General features: G+C 29.9%; 4 protein-coding genes and 2 long non-coding RNA genes across 6 annotated transcripts; all 6 read right to left on the bottom strand.

Moving 5' to 3' along the window:
* Window positions 1-62: 62 nt before the first annotated feature.
* LOC138180773 (uncharacterized) lies at window positions 63-2,694 on the bottom strand. Its single transcript, XR_011173369.1, has 3 exons — window positions 2,309-2,694; window positions 1,207-1,253; window positions 63-210 (listed from the first exon to the last, which is right to left on the bottom strand). It is a non-coding gene; the product is annotated as an uncharacterized LOC138180773 (long non-coding RNA).
* A 909-nt stretch (window positions 2,695-3,603) lies between these two features.
* LOC138183320 (WW domain-binding protein 11-like) lies at window positions 3,604-5,451 on the bottom strand. Its single transcript, XM_069120047.1, has 3 exons — window positions 5,388-5,451; window positions 5,089-5,294; window positions 3,604-4,998 (listed from the first exon to the last, which is right to left on the bottom strand). The coding sequence occupies exons 1-3, from the start codon at window positions 5,449-5,451 to the stop codon at window positions 3,604-3,606; spliced, it is 1,665 nt and encodes a 554-aa protein (XP_068976148.1).
* Window positions 5,452-5,691: 240 nt separating this feature from the next.
* Window positions 5,692-7,900, bottom strand: LOC138183315 (uncharacterized). Its single transcript, XM_069120034.1, has 4 exons — window positions 7,892-7,900; window positions 6,845-7,488; window positions 6,368-6,533; window positions 5,692-6,216 (listed from the first exon to the last, which is right to left on the bottom strand). Exons 1-4 carry the CDS (start codon window positions 7,898-7,900, stop codon window positions 5,692-5,694), a joined length of 1,344 nt encoding a protein of 447 aa, XP_068976135.1.
* An 86-nt stretch (window positions 7,901-7,986) lies between these two features.
* On the bottom strand, window positions 7,987-10,606 carry LOC138180771 (uncharacterized). Its single transcript, XR_011173368.1, has 3 exons — window positions 10,233-10,606; window positions 9,131-9,177; window positions 7,987-8,134 (listed from the first exon to the last, which is right to left on the bottom strand). It is a non-coding gene; the product is annotated as an uncharacterized LOC138180771 (long non-coding RNA).
* A 921-nt stretch (window positions 10,607-11,527) lies between these two features.
* On the bottom strand, window positions 11,528-13,375 carry LOC138183310 (WW domain-binding protein 11-like). Its single transcript, XM_069120020.1, has 3 exons — window positions 13,312-13,375; window positions 13,013-13,218; window positions 11,528-12,922 (listed from the first exon to the last, which is right to left on the bottom strand). The coding sequence occupies exons 1-3, from the start codon at window positions 13,373-13,375 to the stop codon at window positions 11,528-11,530; spliced, it is 1,665 nt and encodes a 554-aa protein (XP_068976121.1).
* Window positions 13,376-13,615: 240 nt separating this feature from the next.
* LOC138183303 (uncharacterized) lies at window positions 13,616-18,475 on the bottom strand. Its single transcript, XM_069120007.1, has 5 exons — window positions 18,167-18,475; window positions 17,065-17,111; window positions 14,775-15,316; window positions 14,296-14,461; window positions 13,616-14,140 (listed from the first exon to the last, which is right to left on the bottom strand). Exons 1-5 carry the CDS (start codon window positions 18,204-18,206, stop codon window positions 13,616-13,618), a joined length of 1,320 nt encoding a protein of 439 aa, XP_068976108.1. The 5' UTR covers window positions 18,207-18,475.
* Between the last annotated feature and the right edge of the window lie 153 nt (window positions 18,476-18,628).

Genomic DNA, 18,628 nt, shown 5'->3' with positions numbered 1-18,628 from the left:
CATAATATTTCAGAGAAACCTACATATGTAGTATCAGGACAAGTTTATTTTTAGTTTAGTGACAAACAGTTTAGCCTAAAATGTTATGTAAACATCAGTTCAGTATGTTATTAAAAATATGGCCTATGGCAAGCTACGCTATGGGGGTAACTGACGAACTAGCCCCTGGCTGAATAGACCTCCTCGGTATTGTTGTATAGCTACTAGTTCCTGCATTGCAGGGGAGGGGAAAGTAGGGACCACTAATTAGTACATGCAAATGGATGAAATATTGAAAACAACAAATGGAAATATTGAAAACAATAATTACACATTCTAATTATGATGAATTCAAAATATTTCACACACACGCCCACACGCACGCACGCACGCACGCACACACACACAGAATTATCAGATATTGAGTATATTAAAAAGTGCTAAATGTATTTATTTTAAGTATCAAAAGAATGATCAATAACGTTATACAGATATTTATTCTTGTATTTATGAATCATTTTGTCATAAATTTCTAGTATATATACATCAAATGATATTAGTGAATATCATTGTATTATATATGTAATGTATTTTATTGTTATATACATCATAAAACTCTAATGTAGTTTAGTATTTGTACTAGATTAATATAAAAAATACTTCCATATTATTTTTATACTGGAAATATTTTTTGTGTATATACATATGTATAAGTTTAAGAAATGCAAATGTGTATTTTATATTTTGTAAAAACAAAAAATGCATTTCTAAATAATACTAATTTAAATTACTTAAGATATTAGATTACTTTACATCACATTTTTTCACTGTATTATGTATAAAATTAAATATATCATATTTTTAACATCTTTAGTATATTTAAATAATTTATATCAATAAACAAATTAAATATAATTATAGAAAAATAAAAGAATTTTAAGATCTGGAATACTTAGATAGCAAATATTGAGTGTATGTGTGTTTTGCATCTTCTGATATATAAATTTCTAAATTACTTAAACAGATTTTATCGATTGATATAATGAAAATGTGTTATTCATTTATTTACATACTACATACTATATATGTTACTATACCATATGTAATTATATGAATCATTTACTTGGAAAATTATTGTTTTCAAAATATATATATATACATATGCTTCTCTTATACTTTTTAAATTAAAGTTATGCAGTAAAATTATTCTTAAAATAGCAAACTTACAGTGCTTTGACCTTGATATGGTACATTTGGATTACTTTGGTTTCTCACTGGAAACATAATTAATGAAATTATTGGTATCTTTTGTTGAAATCAATGATAATAAAATCAAGAAAAACACATTCGCGGCTTTATAATAAATACAGTGAGTCTCAAAATTATTCACACATACAGGAGGTTATAGAAATATGAAAAATGAAATGATAATAAAAGTACGTTCAGCACTCTTTATTTAAAAAATGTGATATTTAGTCTTTGAACTATGAATATTATATAAAGAGCGATGAAATTATTAATATAGTTTTTGACAAGACAAAATGTAACAATTCCTTGCACTTATTCAGGTTATAAAATTAATGACACACATGTAACATTCTATGAAAAACAATTCAAGTACCCAAATACTGCCTTATAAATTCAGTGTAAGACATTATAACAATCAATTAATATCCAACTTGGGGAGGTGATAAAACAAAAAGGATATCTCACAAAATAAAAATTCTAATTATTATTATAAAAAATTATTAAGTTTAACAACATGTGTTGCTAATTTTGTGATCCTAATTAATTCTTGGAATTGTTTCGCATTATTTTTTCATAACCACAAATGATAATTTTATTGTTTTTTTCCATAGATTTCTTAGCTAAAGGACTAGAAAACTATATTTTTTAAATAAAACGTGCTGAGAATACTTTTATCATCTTTTTATTTTTCGTATTCCTGTTAACTTTCTGTATGTGCTAATAATTTTGTGACTAACTATGTATACAATTTTTACATTATTCAAGTTCAAATTAACACGTTAAACGAAAAAGTTCTTTTTCATATATAAGAATATTTAAAAAAATCAAAATAAATTATAAAAATTATTTTAGAACATCATTTTTAGCATTATTCACTAAGTATAACGTAAAATTATGTCAAAATATTCATTGTAGAACGCCATTCTTTATAAACCGGTATATAGGTATTGATTTTCTTCTACTACAGCCATATACGTACCTTCAACTATTATAAATAATGAACAAAAAAATATATCCACTACATTAAAATATCGAAGAAAACAATTACAAATTTACTGTAAAATTATTTAAAGCTACTTACTATTGGGATAGCCTTGGCTTTGTCTATTTCTTGGATACATGTTTTGAGTTCAAGTTAAATCACTTCAAATATAATTAGTTTCAGGACATAAAAATACTTTTTTACAATACATTTAACTCTGGAACGTAGGGTAGAATTAATTTTGATGAAACACTAATAATATTTAGATACTTTTACAACGTAGTCACAAAACTAAGAAACGACTTCCTATCTCGTTACAGAGAAGTAGGAAACAGGGTTGCCGTAACCACTGTTGCCGGTTGCCAGGCGAATTCTCTCACAAGGGAATAATACATGGTGTTACATTAACTCCACTGTCACTCTATACTGTGTCATTTATATTACGTGACATGAGTTACGTTCTATGTGATGTAAAGTAATTACAGTCAACTATTTTTTTAGCAAAAAGATTTGCATGGTATATTCTTTTATAAGGAAAGGTATGTATAAAGTAGAATAATAACACAAAACAAAATTACACATAATTATATATATTTATTACACAAAATTACAGTATACATAATATAATTACAAAATATTATAATACACGTAGGTCTCTTACATTTCTAAATTTGCATATAGGTGCTGATCCTTCCTTTTTCACAACAACAAGAGAGAATGCTTTGTGTATGGCTATTTATTATTTTCTTAATAATCCAGTTGAGGATGACCTTTCTTGCTTTGAAATGATTGCAGAAACTAGTTAGTTATTACGAAAACCTAATTTATTTTACCAACATATTTGGTATTTTAAACTAACGAATGTCGAGACTTGTTTATATGATCATGCTTGACTCGAAACTAGGAAATGACGTTTACTATTGTCGGAAATAGCAAGAACAAGTCTGTCATATGGATTATTAAGCGCATGCCTTAATAATAGTCCGCGATTTCATAATTTTAATGAAAATAAATTTTTACAACATCATTGTCTATTCTGTTAATTCGTTAGAATTAAATAATAGTACAAATTTTCATCATGTATTGCGTAAAAAACAATTTTTTACAAATTTAAGTAGAAAAAGTACAAGTTACTGTTGATACTGTAATATTGAATGCAAAATTTGAACAACTTTTAATTACTAATTGTTAAAATTAATTACTAGAAAGTATAATATTCAATAAAACATCTTTTTGGTCGAAATCTTTTAGCTACGCTTATGAACAAATTCAGTTCATATAAATTTACGCAGAAATAAAGGCACTTGAAATTTATAAATATTAAGGACTAAAAATTAAAAAATATGTCTATATTACAGTAATATATTATAGTAATAATAACCGCAACGTATTCTTTAACATTTAATTTTTTGCTTTTCAAGTAATGTTCTACTATATACAGTATTACAATTTGAAAGTAATCCTTCCATTTCTTGCATAAATTGCATATATGCATCATCTTTTGTTCTAGGTTGAGTAGTTCGCATTGGTTGCGTTTCTGGTATCCTTTCTGAAAGTCTTGACAAAATACTTGGTTTCCTTTTATCATCCCTTTTCACACGAAGAGAGGTAGGTAAAAATCTTATAACATCAGCTATTAAATTCCTCATTTGCGGTTTTGCTTCGATAATTGTAGTACTTTTACCGTCTTTATCTTTTCGATTAATTAATTGTGGTGCAGCAGGAAGTACATTAGGTGTTTTAGGTTGTGATCCTGTCGCAGATTGTGTCCGCATTTTAGGACTTCCTATATTTGTCATATTTGATAGATTTGGCATTTGCATTTGTGGAGGAAGCATTCTTGACATACTTGGTGGACCAGGTCTCAACATCCTCGGCATTCCTGGTGGTGGTGGTGGAGGTCTATACATTAAAGGAGACGGCGGCAATCCCATAGGTGGCATTGTGTGTGATTGCGTATGTTGAGAATGAGAATGTGATGTATGTTGATTATGGTTTGATGAATGGTCTGATGCTCCTGGAGGTTCTAGATCTTCCACTTCCATTTTATTATTACCACATTTATTATTAGACTTGGAATTAGATTCATGTTCTGCTTCCAGTAGTGACAATCGAGCATTTAAATCTTGAGCTCGTTCAGTTTCCCGCTTTTTATGAACAACTTCCTTTTCACGCATAAACTGATCAATATCTTGCCCTGCCATAGCTAACATTTTCTGTTGTAGAGTAGTTGTTGGTTTCACTTTAGCTATGTCCCTTTCTTTTTCCTTCTCTTTGTCACCGTCCTTATCTTTACCGTCTGACTCTTGTTTATTATCTTCTTTGTCATCCGCAAATCGAATTGTTCTCGATTTTGGTACTTGTTCTTTAGTCATATCTTCATCATCACTTGATAGATATGGCGATGGAAAAGGTGGGACACCGGGTGATTCTTCATTAGGTGCTAGTGTAGGTATGGAAGGGCATGTTGCATATGCACTTGTTTTTTTTAAAATACTTGGTGGTATTGGTATGTTCATAAGCGGATGATGCTGTGGTATGTAATGTGGATGGGGCGGATACATATGCGCTGGTGGTTGCGGCATATCAGGCAAAGGTATTTGTGAAGTTAAAGAACCTGAGTACATTCGAGATATGTCATTGGCGGCTGATGGTAATGGAATTTCATCAACTTGTACTTGTTGTGCAAGTCTTACAGCCTCAAAATATGAAACGAGATCTATTCTTCTACGTTCATATTGTATCAATTGTTCTTTTAACTCTGCCCACTTTTCCTGATCATCCTTTGCCTGTAAAGAAACAAAAAAATATATGTAATATTGTACGATATGTTAAAATATGTTAACATTGATTTAATCTTATCAATAATTAATACATACATGCATTTTCAAGATGCGATCCAAGGTCTCCTTTAATTTCTTTCTTTTGTCTTTCAGTACTTTCTCATTAAGTGGTGGTGGCATTTGATCTATTTTTTCCATTTCTTCGATAATCTGAGCCGGATCTTTGCCCTTTAGAACGGCAGCGCGTACTAACTGCCTTTGTTTTTTATTTTTCATTATTTCTTTTTTACGTGCCTCTTTACCTGTAACAAATTTGTTATCATAAGTTACAATAATTATAAATAAGTTATAATAATTATTAAATCTAAGATTTTTAAGTCATTGTATCAACTTACGTGCTTGATCGGTAGGATTCATATATTTCCCACTTTTCGTGGTGTACATCGAACAACGTCCCATGTTTTCTCACTTAAGAAAACAGCTTACGACGTAAATTTATATTGTATTTTCACAATTTTTATATTAAATAAATTAATATTTATATTTATCGTAAGTACGGGTACGCCGACTATACTCAGTACACTGCAGACGGTATACTGAAGCTGCTGCAGTCTGCGCAACGAAATGGAGACGTAAGTAACTGTAAATTGATGTGTACGCCCTCTATATGAACGCTACATGAACTAGCTAGCGCTAAATTCAACTTGTACACATTGTATTTGGTGAATTACCAACTCGATTAAGTTCTACAAATGTTAAACCTGGTCTCATTTGATTTAATAACATTACAGGGTGTATGCTTGTTGCATTAGCTGGAAGTTCTTTCTGAACTGGAGTTTTTTGAACATGAGAAATCTCTCTTTTAATTCCCTTAACTGGTGACGGTAATCCTGGTCTTGGAACTGGAACTGATGTTCCTCGATTATGCCATTCAAGGAAATGTTTATATAATGCAAAACTAGCCAAAGAACTCCATGCAATTTCATCACTTTCATCAACAGTAGTATCCATTGGTGTTACACCTTCTTCGTTATTTTCCTCTTTTGATATAGTAGATGTATCCATAGATTGGACTGATTGTCCATCTGATTCAGCATCAATACGTGCTTTCATAGATGCTGCCGTCATTTTTTCAAGTAATAATGCTTTCAATGCATTTTCAGCAGCATTTTGACGAGCAAGTGGTTTAGATAATCCTTGTCCAACATAAGCTTTACCATCAACCTATTTTTAATAAAAAAAATTATTTTAGGATTTTAGTATTTATAATGTATAAACACGCATAAGTGTGTGTGTGTGTGTGTGTGTGTGTGTGTGCGTGTGTGCGTGTGTGCGCGCGCGTGCGTGTGAGTGTACATTAAATTATTCTAAATACCTCTGCATGAACGAGATACAGGGAGTTTGGCATAGGTCCTTGAGTTTCAGGAAATGTGAACTGGACTCCAGATTTCATTTCATTTAGTACCATAATTGCATTCTTGGGTTGCAATGTCTTTCGTAGACGTTGATTCAAACGAAGTCGTTTCAGTCTTTTATTTACTCTAATTTATTAAACAAGAGTATATTTTATTAATTTTTTCCATATATATATATATATATCAGTATATCAATATTCACAATGATTATAAATATGCAATAGCTCAATAGTAATCTATTAGAGCACATAGCAATAGTTTCAATCTTCAAATTTGCGCAGTGGATTATCATCATTATGTATATAATGTTTCTATATTTAGATAATTTATGCGATATAAATTTCAAAATTATTTCAAATGTAGTTAAAAAAAACGTTTTAAATAAACTTAGAAAAAAACAGAAATAAAAATTGCTTCTTAATGATTATTTTAAATACTTACATCCAGGTGCTTTACGCCTCCATCTTGGAAGTTGTTCTTCTATTTTAGTATCTGTATCTTCAGGTACTTGACTTTCATTCTTTACTTCAGATGTGCTATTACTTGTTGGAGGTGTAGGATTAGAGTTAGTTGTTAAGGGAGATGTTGGAGTAGGAACTAATGGTTGAGAAGATGAAACAGGATTATTTTGCATAGCAATTGCACTTTGTTGCTGATTATGAAGAGGTAGTTTTAAAATTGGTTTCAACCGTTGTATTTGAGGTTGAAATTGTGATTGTGATTGTGTTTGAGGCTGTGGTTGAGATTGTTGTTGGGACTGTGATTGAGGCTGTGGTTGAGCTTGGCTTTGAGAAGAATTGGCAATGGATTGTTGTGGTTGTTTAATTTGCTGTGGCAATTGTTGTTGCTGTTGTTGTGGTTTCCCTTGCTGTAAATTCTTTGCTGCTACTTGTTGCATTTGTGGTTGCTGAGATTTGCTATGTTGCAAATTCCTTGCTGCTACCTGTTGCATTTGTGGTTGTTGTTGCTGTTGCTGCTGCTGTGGTTTAAATGGTTGTGCATTTTGTGAACTTCCTTGTTTGTAATTACTTTGTTGATTTGGAGGAGGTTGTGTTGCTTGAAAACTGGCCTGCTGATTGTACTGCAAACATAGGGTGGGTCGCCGCTACACAAGGAACCTGTACGGTTGTGCTATCCCACCAAGGTCTAGCATCGCATATGCACTTGAAAGCAGTCTAATGCTACTCCCATAACTCATACCAGCCAAATTATTTCCGTGGCCTATATTTCCTTATGTATAACTGAACTGAGTTTACATAAAATAGAAAATAGAAAAAAGGAGAGTAAAAGGAGAGTAAGAAGAAGAATAAAGATTTTCAAGCCTAAGTAAAAGTTTCATTACTATATGCTTTATATCAATAATAAATATAATTTTGTAACATGTTGCGTATAAAATTTGCTCATGTTTATGGAAACAAACACTTAAGCTAATTGTGAAATAAAATTTAATAAATAATGAAGATTTAAACGAACAGAAAACTTACATGCGCCATTTTTATATTTTGTAACTATTAAATCATAATATTTCAGAGAAACCTACATATGTAGTATCAGGACAAGTTTATTTTTAGTTTAGTGACAAACAGTTTAGCCTAAAATGTTATGTAAACATCAGTTCAGTATGTTATTAAAAATATGGCCTATGGCAAGCTACGCTATGGGGGTAACTGACGAACTAGCCCCTGGCTGAATAGACCTCCTCGGTATTGTTGTATAGCTACTAGTTCCTGCATTGCAGGGGAGGGGAAAGTAGGGACCACTAATTAGTACATGCAAATGGATGAAATATTGAAAACAACAAATGGAAATATTGAAAACAATAATTACACATTCTAATTATGATGAATTCAAAATATTTCACACACACGCCCACACGCACGCACGCACGCACGCACACACACACAGAATTATCAGATATTGAGTATATTAAAAAGTGCTAAATGTATTTATTTTAAGTATCAAAAGAATGATCAATAACGTTATACAGATATTTATTCTTGTATTTATGAATCATTTTGTCATAAATTTCTAGTATATATACATCAAATGATATTAGTGAATATCATTGTATTATATATGTAATGTATTTTATTGTTATATACATCATAAAACTCTAATGTAGTTTAGTATTTGTACTAGATTAATATAAAAAATACTTCCATATTATTTTTATACTGGAAATATTTTTTGTGTATATACATATGTATAAGTTTAAGAAATGCAAATGTGTATTTTATATTTTGTAAAAACAAAAAATGCATTTCTAAATAATACTAATTTAAATTACTTAAGATATTAGATTACTTTACATCACATTTTTTCACTGTATTATGTATAAAATTAAATATATCATATTTTTAACATCTTTAGTATATTTAAATAATTTATATCAATAAACAAATTAAATATAATTATAGAAAAATAAAAGAATTTTAAGATCTGGAATACTTAGATAGCAAATATTGAGTGTATGTGTGTTTTGCATCTTCTGATATATAAATTTCTAAATTACTTAAACAGATTTTATCGATTGATATAATGAAAATGTGTTATTCATTTATTTACATACTACATACTATATATGTTACTATACCATATGTAATTATATGAATCATTTACTTGGAAAATTATTGTTTTCAAAATATATATATATACATATGCTTCTCTTATACTTTTTAAATTAAAGTTATGCAGTAAAATTATTCTTAAAATAGCAAACTTACAGTGCTTTGACCTTGATATGGTACATTTGGATTACTTTGGTTTCTCACTGGAAACATAATTAATGAAATTATTGGTATCTTTTGTTGAAATCAATGATAATAAAATCAAGAAAAACACATTCGCGGCTTTATAATAAATACAGTGAGTCTCAAAATTATTCACACATACAGGAGGTTATAGAAATATGAAAAATGAAATGATAATAAAAGTACGTTCAGCACTCTTTATTTAAAAAATGTGATATTTAGTCTTTGAACTATGAATATTATATAAAGAGCGATGAAATTATTAATATAGTTTTTGACAAGACAAAATGTAACAATTCCTTGCACTTATTCAGGTTATAAAATTAATGACACACATGTAACATTCTATGAAAAACAATTCAAGTACCCAAATACTGCCTTATAAATTCAGTGTAAGACATTATAACAATCAATTAATATCCAACTTGGGGAGGTGATAAAACAAAAAGGATATCTCACAAAATAAAAATTCTAATTATTATTATAAAAAATTATTAAGTTTAACAACATGTGTTGCTAATTTTGTGATCCTAATTAATTCTTGGAATTGTTTCGCATTATTTTTTCATAACCACAAATGATAATTTTATTGTTTTTTTCCATAGATTTCTTAGCTAAAGGACTAGAAAACTATATTTTTTAAATAAAACGTGCTGAGAATACTTTTATCATCTTTTTATTTTTCGTATTCCTGTTAACTTTCTGTATGTGCTAATAATTTTGTGACTAACTATGTATACAATTTTTACATTATTCAAGTTCAAATTAACACGTTAAACGAAAAAGTTCTTTTTCATATATAAGAATATTTAAAAAAATCAAAATAAATTATAAAAATTATTTTAGAACATCATTTTTAGCATTATTCACTAAGTATAACGTAAAATTATGTCAAAATATTCATTGTAGAACGCCATTCTTTATAAACCGGTATATAGGTATTGATTTTCTTCTACTACAGCCATATACGTACCTTCAACTATTATAAATAATGAACAAAAAAATATATCCACTACATTAAAATATCGAAGAAAACAATTACAAATTTACTGTAAAATTATTTAAAGCTACTTACTATTGGGATAGCCTTGGCTTTGTCTATTTCTTGGATACATGTTTTGAGTTCAAGTTAAATCACTTCAAATATAATTAGTTTCAGGACATAAAAATACTTTTTTACAATACATTTAACTCTGGAACGTAGGGTAGAATTAATTTTGATGAAACACTAATAATATTTAGATACTTTTACAACGTAGTCACAAAACTAAGAAACGACTTCCTATCTCGTTACAGAGAAGTAGGAAACAGGGTTGCCGTAACCACTGTTGCCGGTTGCCAGGCGAATTCTCTCACAAGGGAATAATACATGGTGTTACATTAACTCCACTGTCACTCTATACTGTGTCATTTATATTACGTGACATGAGTTACGTTCTATGTGATGTAAAGTAATTACAGTCAACTATCTTTTTAGCAAAAAGATTTGCATGGTATATTCTTTTATAAGGAAAGGTATGTATAAAGTAGAATAATAACACAAAACAAAATTACACATAATTATATATATTTATTACACAAAATTACAGTATACATAATATAATTACAAAATATTATAATACACGTAGGTCTCTTACATTTCTAAATTTGCATATAGGTGCTGATCCTTCCTTTTTCACAACAACAAGAGAGAATGCTTTGTGTATGGCTATTTATTATTTTCTTAATAATCCAGTTGAGGATGACCTTTCTTGCTTTGAAATGATTGCAGAAACTAGTTAGTTATTACGAAAACCTAATTTATTTTACCAACATATTTGGTATTTTAAACTAACGAATGTCGAGACTTGTTTATATGATCATGCTTGACTCGAAACTAGGAAATGACGTTTACTATTGTCGGAAATAGCAAGAACAAGTCTGTCATATGGATTATTAAGCGCATGCCTTAATAATAGTCCGCGATTTCATAATTTTAATGAAAATAAATTTTTACAACATCATTGTCTATTCTGTTAATTCGTTAGAATTAAATAATAGTACAAATTTTCATCATGTATTGCGTAAAAAACAATTTTTTACAAATTTAAGTAGAAAAAGTACAAGTTACTGTTGATACTGTAATATTGAATGCAAAATTTGAACAACTTTTAATTACTAATTGTTAAAATTAATTACTAGAAAGTATAATATTCAATAAAACATCTTTTTGGTCGAAATCTTTTAGCTACGCTTATGAACAAATTCAGTTCATATAAATTTACGCAGAAATAAAGGCACTTGAAATTTATAAATATTAAGGACTAAAAATTAAAAAATATGTCTATATTACAGTAATATATTATAGTAATAATAACCGCAACGTATTCTTTAACATTTAATTTTTTGCTTTTCAAGTAATGTTCTACTATATACAGTATTACAATTTGAAAGTAATCCTTCCATTTCTTGCATAAATTGCATATATGCATCATCTTTTGTTCTAGGTTGAGTAGTTCGCATTGGTTGCGTTTCTGGTATCCTTTCTGAAAGTCTTGACAAAATACTTGGTTTCCTTTTATCATCCCTTCTCACACGAAGAGAGGTAGGTAAAAATCTTATAACATCAGCTATTAAATTCCTCATTTGCGGTTTTGCTTCGATAATTGTAGTACTTTTACCGTCTTTATCTTTTCGATTAATTAATTGTGGTGCAGCAGGAAGTACATTAGGTGTTTTAGGTTGTGATCCTGTCGCAGATTGTGTCCGCATTTTAGGACTTCCTATATTTGTCATATTTGATAGATTTGGCATTTGCATTTGTGGAGGAAGCATTCTTGACATACTTGGTGGACCAGGTCTCAACATCCTCGGCATTCCTGGTGGTGGTGGTGGAGGTCTATACATTAAAGGAGACGGCGGCAATCCCATAGGTGGCATTGTGTGTGATTGCGTATGTTGAGAATGAGAATGTGATGTATGTTGATTATGGTTTGATGAATGGTCTGATGCTCCTGGAGGTTCTAGATCTTCCACTTCCATTTTATTATTACCACATTTATTATTAGACTTGGAATTAGATTCATGTTCTGCTTCCAGTAGTGACAATCGAGCATTTAAATCTTGAGCTCGTTCAGTTTCCCGCTTTTTATGAACAACTTCCTTTTCACGCATAAACTGATCAATATCTTGCCCTGCCATAGCTAACATTTTCTGTTGTAGAGTAGTTGTTGGTTTCACTTTAGCTATGTCCCTTTCTTTTTCCTTCTCTTTGTCACCGTCCTTATCTTTACCGTCTGACTCTTGTTTATTATCTTCTTTGTCATCCGCAAATCGAATTGTTCTCGATTTTGGTACTTGTTCTTTAGTCATATCTTCATCATCACTTGATAGATATGGCGATGGAAAAGGTGGGACACCGGGTGATTCTTCATTAGGTGCTAGTGTAGGTATGGAAGGGCATGTTGCATATGCACTTGTTTTTTTTAAAATACTTGGTGGTATTGGTATGTTCATAAGCGGATGATGCTGTGGTATGTAATGTGGATGGGGCGGATACATATGCGCTGGTGGTTGCGGCATATCAGGCAAAGGTATTTGTGAAGTTAAAGAACCTGAGTACATTCGAGATATGTCATTGGCGGCTGATGGTAATGGAATTTCATCAACTTGTACTTGTTGTGCAAGTCTTACAGCCTCAAAATATGAAACGAGATCTATTCTTCTACGTTCATATTGTATCAATTGTTCTTTTAACTCTGCCCACTTTTCCTGATCATCCTTTGCCTGTAAAGAAACAAAAAAATATATGTAATATTGTACGATATGTTAAAATATGTTAACATTGATTTAATCTTATCAATAATTAATACATACATGCATTTTCAAGATGCGATCCAAGGTCTCCTTTAATTTCTTTCTTTTGTCTTTCAGTACTTTCTCATTAAGTGGTGGTGGCATTTGATCTATTTTTTCCATTTCTTCGATAATCTGAGCCGGATCTTTGCCCTTTAGAACGGCAGCGCGTACTAACTGCCTTTGTTTTTTATTTTTCATTATTTCTTTTTTACGTGCCTCTTTACCTGTAACAAATTTGTTATCATAAGTTACAATAATTATAAATAAGTTATAATAATTATTAAATCTAAGATTTTTAAGTCATTGTATCAACTTACGTGCTTGATCGGTAGGATTCATATATTTCCCACTTTTCGTGGTGTACATCGAACAACGTCCCATGTTTTCTCACTTAAGAAAACAGCTTACGACGTAAATTTATATTGTATTTTCACAATTTTTATATTAAATAAATTAATATTTATATTTATCGTAAGTACGGGTACGCCGACTATACTCAGTACACTGCAGACGGTATACTGAAGCTGCTGCAGTCTGCGCAACGAAATGGAGACGTAAGTAACTGTAAATTGATGTGTACGCCCTCTATATGAACGCTACATGAACTAGCTAGCGCTAAATTCAACTTGTACACATTGTATTTGGTGAATTACCAACTCGATTAAGTTCTACAAATGTTAAACCTGGTCTCATTTGATTTAATAACATTACAGGGTGTATGCTTGTTGCATTAGCTGGAAGTTCTTTCTGAACTGGAGTTTTTTGAACATGAGAAATCTCTCTTTTAATTCCCTTAACTGGTGACGGTAATCCTGGTCTTGGAACTGGAACTGATGTTCCTCGATTATGCCATTCAAGGAAATGTTTATATAATGCAAAACTAGCCAAAGAACTCCATGCAATTTCATCACTTTCATCAACAGTAGTATCCATTGGTGTTACACCTTCTTCGTTATTTTCCTCTTTTGATATAGTAGATGTATCCATAGATTGGACTGATTGTCCATCTGATTCAGCATCAATACGTGCTTTCATAGATGCTGCCGTCATTTTTTCAAGTAATAATGCTTTCAATGCATTTTCAGCAGCATTTTGACGAGCAAGTGGTTTAGATAATCCTTGTCCAACATAAGCTTTACCATCAACCTATTTTTAATAAAAAAAATTATTTTAGGATTTTAGTATTTATAATGTATAAACACGCATAAGTGTGTGTGTGTGTGTGTGTGTGTGTGTGTGTGTGCGTGTGTGCGTGTGTGCGCGCGCGTGCGTGTGAGTGTACATTAAATTATTCTAAATACCTCTGCATGAACGAGATACAGGGAGTTTGGCATAGGTCCTTGAGTTTCAGGAAATGTGAACTGGACTCCAGATTTCATTTCATTTAGTACCATAATTGCATTCTTGGGTTGCAATGTCTTTCGTAGACGTTGATTCAAACGAAGTCGTTTCAGTCTTTTATTTACTCTAATTTATTAAACAAGAGTATATTTTATTAATTTTTTCCATATATATATATATATATATCAGTATATCAATATTCACAATGATTATAAATATGCAATAGCTCAATAGTAATCTATTAGAGCACATAGCAATAGTTTCAATCTTCAAATTTGCGCAGTGGATTATCATCATTATGTATATAATGTTTCTATATTTAGATAATTTATGCGATATAAATTTCAAAATTATTTCAAATGTAGTTAAAAAAAACGTTTTAAATAAACTTAGAAAAAAACAGAAATAAAAATTGCTTCTTAATGATTATTTTAAATACTTACATCCAGGTGCTTTACGCCTCCATCTTGGAAGTTGTTCTTCTATTTTAGTATCTGTATCTTCAGGTACTTGACTTTCATTCTTTACTTCAGATGTGCTATTACTTGTTGGAGGTGTAGGATTAGAGTTAGTTGTTAAGGGAGATGTTGGAGTAGGAACTAATGGTTGAGAAGATGAAACAGGATTATTTTGCATAGCAATTGCACTTTGTTGCTGATTATGAAGAGGTAGTTTTAAAATTGGTTTCAACCGTTGTATTTGAGGTTGAAATTGTGATTGTGATTGTGTTTGAGGCTGTGGTTGAGATTGTTGTTGGGACTGTGATTGAGGCTGTGGTTGAGCTTGGCTTTGAGAAGAATTGGCAATGGATTGTTGTGGTTGTTTAATTTGCTGTGGCAATTGTTGTTGCTGTTGTTGTGGTTTCCCTTGCTGTAAATTCTTTGCTGCTACTTGTTGCATTTGTGGTTGCTGAGATTTGCTATGTTGCAAATTCCTTGCTGCTACCTGTTGCATTTGTGGTTGTTGTTGCTGTTGCTGCTGCTGTGGTTTAAATGGTTGTGCATTTTGTGAACTTCCTTGTTTGTAATTAATTTGTTGATTTGGAGGAGGTTGTGTTGCTTGAAAACTGGCCTGCTGATTGTACTGCAAACATAGGGTGGGTCGCCGCTACACAAGGAACCTGTACGGTTGTGCTATCCCACCAAGGTCTAGCATTGCATATGCACTTGAAAGCAGTCTAATGCTACTCCCATAACTCATACCAGCCAAATTATTTCCGTGGCCTATATTTCCTTATGTATAACTGAACTGAGTTTACATAAAATAGAAAATAGAAAAAAGGAGAGTAAAAGGAGAGTAAGAAGAAGAATAAAGATTTTCAAGCCTAAGTAAAAGTTTCATTACTATATGCTTTATATCAATAATAAATATAATTTTGTAACATGTTGCGTATAAAATTTGCTCATGTTTATGGAAACAAACACTTAAGCTAATTGTGAAATAAAATTTAATAAATAATGAAGATTTAAACGAACAGAAAACTTACATGCGCCATTTTTATATTTTGTAACTATTAAATCATAATATTTCAGAGAAACCTACATATGTAGTATCAGGACAAGTTTATTTTTAGTTTAGTGACAAACAGTTTAGCCTAAAATGTTATGTAAACATCAGTTCAGTATGTTATTAAAAATATGGCCTATGGCAAGCTACGCTATGGGGGTAACTGACGAACTAGCCCCTGGCTGAATAGACCTCCTCGGTATTGTTGTATAGCTACTAGTTCCTGCATTGCAGGGGAGGGGAAAGTAGGGACCACTAATTAGTACATGCAAATGGATGAAATATTGAAAACAACAAATGGAAATATTGAAAACAATAATTACACATTCTAATTATGATGAATTCAAAATATTTCACACACACGCCCACACGCACGCACGCACGCACGCACGCACACACACACAGAATTATCAGATATTGAGTATATTAAAAAGTGCTAAATGTATTTATTTTAAGTATCAAAAGAATGATCAATAACGTTATACAGATATTTATTCTTGTATTTATGAATCATTTTGTCATAAATTTCTAGTATATATACATCAAATGATATTAGTGAATATCATTGTATTATATATGTAATGTATTTTATTGTTATATACATCATAAAACTCTAATGTAGTTTAGTATTTGTACTAGATTAATATAAAAAATACTTCCATATTATTTTTATACTGGAAATATTTTTTGTGTATATACATATGTATAAGTTTAAGAAATGCAAATGTGTATTTTATATTTTGTAAAAACAAAAAATGCATTTCTAAATAATACTAATTTAAATTACTTAAGATATTAGATTACTTTACATCACATTTTTTCACTGTATTATGTATAAAATTAAATATATCATATTTTTAACATCTTTAGTATATTTAAATAATTTATATCAATAAACAAATTAAATATAATTATAGAAAAATAAAAGAATTTTAAGATCTGGAATACTTAGATAGCAAATATTGAGTGTATGTGTGTTTTGCATCTTCTGATATATAAATTTCTAAATTACTTAAACAGATTTTATCGATTGATATAATGAAAATGTGTTATTCATTTATTTACATACTACATACTATATATGTTACTATACCATATGTAATTATATGAATCATTTACTTGGAAAATTATTGTTTTCAAAATATATATATATACATATGCTTCTCTTATACTTTTTAAATTAAAGTTATGCAGTAAAATTATTCTTAAAATAGCAAACTTACAGTGCTTTGACCTTGATATGGTACATTTGGATTACTTTGGTTTCTCACTGGAAACATAATTAATGAAATTATTGGTATCTTTTGTTGAAATCAATGATAATAAAATCAAGAAAAACACATTCGCGGCTTTATAATAAATACAGTGAGTCTCAAAATTATTCACACATACAGGAGGTTATAGAAATATGAAAAATGAAATGATAATAAAAGTACGTTCAGCACTCTTTATTTAAAAAATGTGATATTTAGTCTTTGAACTATGAATATTATATAAAGAGCGATGAAATTATTAATATAGTTTTTGACAAGACAAAATGTAACAATTCCTTGCACTTATTCAGGTTATAAAATTAATGACACACATGTAACATTCTATGAAAAACAATTCAAGTACCCAAATACTGCCTTATAAATTCAGTGTAAGACATTATAACAATCAATTAATATCCAACTTGGGGAGGTGATAAAACAAAAAGGATATCTCACAAAATAAAAATTCTAATTATTATTATAAAAAATTATTAAGTTTAACAACATGTGTTGCTAATTTTGTGATCCTAATTAATTCTTGGAATTGTTTCGCATTATTTTTTCATAACCACAAATGATAATTTTATTGTTTTTTTCCATAGATTTCTTAGCTAAAGGACTAGAAAACTATATTTTTTAAATAAAACGTGCTGAGAATACTTTTATCATCTTTTTATTTTTCGTATTCCTGTTAACTTTCTGTATGTGCTAATAATTTTGTGACTAACTATGTATACAATTTTTACATTATTCAAGTTCAAATTAACACGTTAAACGAAAAAGTTCTTTTTCATATATAAGAATATTTAAAAAAATCAAAATAAATTATAAAAATTATTTTAGAACATCATTTTTAGCATTATTCACTAAGTATAACGTAAAATTATGTCAAAATATTCATTGTAGAACGCCATTCTTTATAAACCGGTATATAGGTATTGATTTTCTTCTACTACAGCCATATACGTACCTTCAACTATTATAAATAATGAACAAAAAAATATATCCACTACATTAAAATATCGAAGAAAACAATTACAAATTTACTGTAAAATTATTTAAAGCTACTTACTATTGGGATAGCCTTGGCTTTGTCTATTTCTTGGATACATGTTTTGAGTTCAAGTTAAATCACTTCAAATATAATTAGTTTCAGGACATAAAAATACTTTTTTACAATACATTTAACTCTGGAACGTAGGGTAGAATTAATTTTGATGAAACACTAATAATATTTAGATACTTTTACAACGTAGTCACAAAACTAAGAAACGACTTCCTATCTCGTTACAGAGAAGTAGGAAACAGGGTTGCCGTAACCACTGTTGCCGGTTGCCAGGCGAATTCTCTCACAAGGGAATAATACATGGTGTTACATTAACTCCACTGTCACTCTATACTGTGTCATTTATATTACGTGACATGAGTTACGTTCTATGTGATGTAAAGTAATTACAGTCAACTATTTTTTTAGCAAAAAGATTTGCATGGTATATTCTTTTATAAGGAAAGGTATGTATAAAGTAGAATAATA

Source organism: Bombus flavifrons, chromosome 1, assembly GCF_040668555.2.
Source record: "Bombus flavifrons isolate JBK064 chromosome 1, iyBomFlav1_principal, whole genome shotgun sequence".
NCBI lineage: Eukaryota > Metazoa > Arthropoda > Insecta > Hymenoptera > Apidae > Bombus > Bombus flavifrons.
This window is presented reverse-complemented; position numbering and strand designations above follow the sequence as displayed.